General features: G+C 36.8%; 1 protein-coding gene across 3 annotated transcripts in view; it reads right to left on the bottom strand.

The window, feature by feature from the left end:
- Positions 1 to 4,391, bottom strand: part of LOC106532874 (nuclear body protein SP140-like protein) — a 24,539-nt gene that overhangs the window by 13,910 nt on the left and 6,238 nt on the right. For all 3 annotated transcript variants that reach the window (XM_014029040.1, XM_014029039.1, XM_014029038.1), the window contains exon 3: positions 1,121 to 1,339. In XM_014029040.1, the coding sequence (XP_013884494.1) occupies positions 1,121 to 1,339 (219 nt within the window). The remainder of the gene's footprint in view (positions 1 to 1,120; positions 1,340 to 4,391) is intronic.

Raw genomic sequence — 4,391 nt, 5'->3', positions numbered from 1 at the left:
CATCAAGATGTTTCTTAAATTTAAAATAATAATAATTTGTAACAAAACTAAATGATATTGTTAGACTGACATCGTTCACACATTTATACATACTGAGGAGAACAGTTTCAGTCAGATGTTTACGTACAGTAGTTTTGGTTCGAACTGCTCGAAGCTTCGTTTCCCCGCTTCCGCGTCCAAGCTCAAATCTTTGCAAAAACAACATGTCATGGCCTCTGTTATCTTTAAGTTCAGCTGAGAATCAGCTGTAATGTTAGTGCTTCCTTTGTTCCTTTTTGTTTTGCCCCAGACAACTTTTTGTCAGCAGCTAATGTTAGCGCTCACCGTCAACTGGCTGTAAACCTACGGCAAGCCAGGAGTGACACACAAAATGGAAACGCGCAGCTTCATCACACACAACACCCATGGGGAAAAATCAATCTTGTGACTTATGAATCGATTTTCTTAAATTTGAACGAAAATCGATTCAGATCGATTAAATCAAATTTTTAAACCCAGTCCTATGAGTTAGAARTTAAATATTACACAATGACTTTAAAAACACATTTAGAACAAAGTGTCTCTCCTCTCCTACAGGACTACAGCCCTTCTGACTGTAGCAAATCAATARGATACTGTTTTAACATTTTAAAATTAATAAAACAAATAAGATTTTTTTACCTGTATATAACAAACATGGAACTGCCCAACTTTTTACTTGAAATAAAAACTGTAAAACATTTATTGGAGTATCAATACCAGTATCGACACTAGTGTTGGTAAGGGTCCAATTATAGGGCATTTTGTACGAGTACGGTACTTGTCAAAATYCAGGTATCGGGACACCACTAATGTTTGGCCACTTTTTGACCACATCCAAAATTCTAGCACAAATTATCCACTAAGCTGGGGTGAGTTTACAAACATAAGGGAAATAAAACAGAATTATGGTTGGCAAACTGTACTAAAAAGTATTCTCAGGGGTCAAATCAGATTGTTTGCAATCAAGCTTAAAATAAGTCGATTCCCYTCACCTGCTGACTGATCTTAATGAAGCTTTTGATGTACATCAATAAGGTTGGATGGAAAGGTCATGCTCTCAGGGAAACAGAGTCATGCTGATAAAAGGCAGGTGACTTACAGAAACGTATTTTCTTAGACTTTCTCTTTGGTGTCAGCTGAGCTGATGGACCAGGCTTCTCCTCATCACCATCAGTACTCGTGCTTCTGATTTTCTTTTCTTTTTTCACTGAATTGCTTTGTAACTCCTCATCTTCTGAACTCCTCCCACTGTCGTCCCCTTTGWCATTCTCTGCCTCTTTCACCATCTCAGGCAGTTGTATGTCAAACTTATAAGAGCCTGCAGGCAAATTAAAGTAAAGCATGAAGCAATGAGCAAAGAATACACTGAAAATTATATKAGTTTCTAATAGTTTTTATCTGTAAATCAAAGCTTCTGTGTTTCTTATTGACATTACAAATACCAGCCAAAAACCTTGAAATACTGTATTAAGAACACCAGTGGATGTAAACGGTCTGCACAGCCCTGTTAAAATGCCAGATTTTCTACAATGTAAAAAACAAACCCCTAATAAATCATTTAAAAACAAATACTGAATCAAATAGTTTTTACTAATACAAGTACTTTAAGTAGTACCTTGTACCTTCAGCAGGCCACAACATGACTTGATACTATCTGCTCGCTCTTTTGGCTGTGGCCCCTCCAGTAGTGTTTTAATGGGGGTTACAAGTGGAAAATCCTGGGGTGGCACCAAAACCAAAGCCAGAACAGAATTTCAGGAGATTTATTCTGTTTTTTTTTTAAGGCTGCACCTGAGGACTGTTTTAATGGTTGACTAATCTGACAATTATTTTTTGATTAGTTGATTAGTTATTTAGTCATAATTATTTCTGTCTCATTCATCAATGCATCCTGTGGGGGCACCYTTAGTTCCAGCTCAAACGCATTAATGCAATGCAAATCATAATCATAATCAAATGCAAATAAATTTTGTTTTGTACTTGCTGTCTCTAGGAGTGCAGAAAGTTGAATTTAGTTTCTACTGGTACTTGACTGAGTCAGCATTTTACTTTTTTGGTTTATTCTTGGTAAAATGTAGCCGATTTCTAAAAGTTTAGGTCTTGTTTTTTGGGTTTTTTTTTTTTGCCTCTCCACCATGATCCTCTTCCCATTCCATCAGTGATATTACCCACCTGCACCTCATTCAGTGGTTTGCAAGCTGGTACGTTCTTCTTCATTAGTAAACAYTGCAGCCACAGACAATAGATGGGATACTGCCCCCAGCTGTTTATGTATTGCATTGCAGTTACAAATGAACATTTATGTGCTTAAATCAGTGGTGGGCAGCGCTAATCCAAAAGTTAGTTGCCCAAGTTCTAAAGCGTTTGCGTTCAATAAAACTTAGCGGAAGCTAATTCTAAAGTACAAAAATGACTCAGAGTTCACCAGAGTACAGGAGTTAGACAATGAAACTGAAAGTAGCACCTGTCATTTTAGTGTGGTACAAACTGCGCTTTATGCTGACGAAGGAGTAAACTAACATGGCTGCAGCTTTAAATCTCAAAAACCCACTGAAGAGAGTTTGTTTGCTTTTATCATTTTATCGACAAAAATCCCACGGATATTCACTCCGATGCAGAGCTCGATGCAGAGCTCGATCTGGGCTAAGGCTGGCTACTGAAGGAGTCTCGTCCAAACCACTGTGAGTCAGACAGCTTCCAGCAATATCAACAAAAACCCTGAATCTGTACCTGATGAGTTAAATTGTAAATGTGGTTTGTGCCCGTTTTACTATTTAATCATGCAGTTCTTTGCTTTTACTAAATGAAATTATAAGATAAGACTAATAACACTAATAAGACTCCTATCTCAAACCTCCAAATTCAACCACATCTCCACGATCCTAGCAGAACTTCACTGGCTTCCGGTTGAATTCAGAATCCGGTTCAAAATCCTGGTCCTCACGTTCAGAGCTCTTCATGGTCAAGCACCTGAATGTATTAAAACTCTCATCTCCCCGTACAACCCCAGACAGGACCAACATCTCCTTATGGTTCCCCTCACTCGATTTAAGGCCTGTGGTGACCATGCCTTCTCCTCTGTGGCCCCCAGACTCTGGAATGAACTCCCTGTTAATCTGCGCTCCATTGATAACATTGTCTCTTTCAAGAAACACATAAAAACCAGCTTTTTTACTCAAGCGTTAAGCTAACCATTCACCATTAATACCAGCCTACCTCTACAGGGAATGCTCGTCAACTATGTGTTTTTCTATTATTGAACATATGGCATATTTTTCTCTCCCCCATTCTCTATGTTTTGTGTATTATTTGTATATTTTGCTCTGCATTGACTGTGTGTCTGAGTTACAATTTTAGAATTTAATCTTGATTGGATGTTTCATTATGTTGCTTATGTTTTATTAAGTTTTATTCTGTTTCATTTTATCTTTCCACCATTTTACATTGTTAATGATTGTACAGCACCTTGTGAATATATTTCTGTGAAAGGCGCTTCATAAATAAAACTTTACTTACTTACTTAAACTTACTTACTTAAACTTACTTACTTACTGTGAATGGCGTTAGCATTGGTGCTAGCTACTATTAGCCTAGTGTTAGCCTGTATGTTAGCATTTTAATTTGCAGCTATGTCTTAGAATTATTAAGCCTATGCTTAGTAGCCGCATGCTGGCAAAACTATATAAATGGCTTAATTTAACTGTCTCAATTCTGAGTAAGCCCGAAATAATAAACAATCCTCTTCCCAAATACACACTAAAATATTTTGTCTACACGGCAGGATTAAAAGGATGAGATGATTAGCCCTCAGGGGCTATAAAAGTCCCCAGTTTGTTTTAATAAAAATATAAGCTAACAAAGTTTTAAGAGGCAGTTTATTTATTTTTGTTTATCATTTATTTAAAATGACTTCAGCTGTATGAAACCCTTCAGTTCATCTCTAAAAGTTACAAGCGAACTAGCACCAGTTAAGTTTGTTTAGAATAAGGGGGAAGAAAACATCTAATCACAATACTTTTATACAATTAATACACTTCTGAGGGGCTTAGAAACATTTTACTTCCAGAACTGTTGACATTTATGATTTTACATTTGTGTGTGTATTCAGGGAAAGACAAGTTCGTTGATGTCAGTAGTAGGTATTAGCTAACATCGGGACAAGAGCTGCCACAAACGATTATTTTTATAGTCGATTAATCACCGATTATTTTTTCAATTAGTCGGATCATACGTTAATTGAATATACAGCTTATCGCGCCAGAATGCAGCTGCTATTATATAACATCATTAAAATTTAGCTATATGCTAAATAAAACTAAATTGCTGTGGAAAGCAGGTTCTGCCTTGCAGATATTGCACAGGTTTCTCTT

The sequence above is a fragment of the Austrofundulus limnaeus genome, unplaced genomic scaffold (assembly GCF_001266775.1).
Source record: "Austrofundulus limnaeus strain Quisiro unplaced genomic scaffold, Austrofundulus_limnaeus-1.0 Scaffold845, whole genome shotgun sequence".
Classification (NCBI taxonomy): Eukaryota; Metazoa; Chordata; class Actinopteri; order Cyprinodontiformes; family Rivulidae; genus Austrofundulus; species Austrofundulus limnaeus.
The sequence above is the reverse complement of the archived record's forward strand: the minus strand, read 5'-3'. Positions and strand labels throughout refer to the sequence as shown.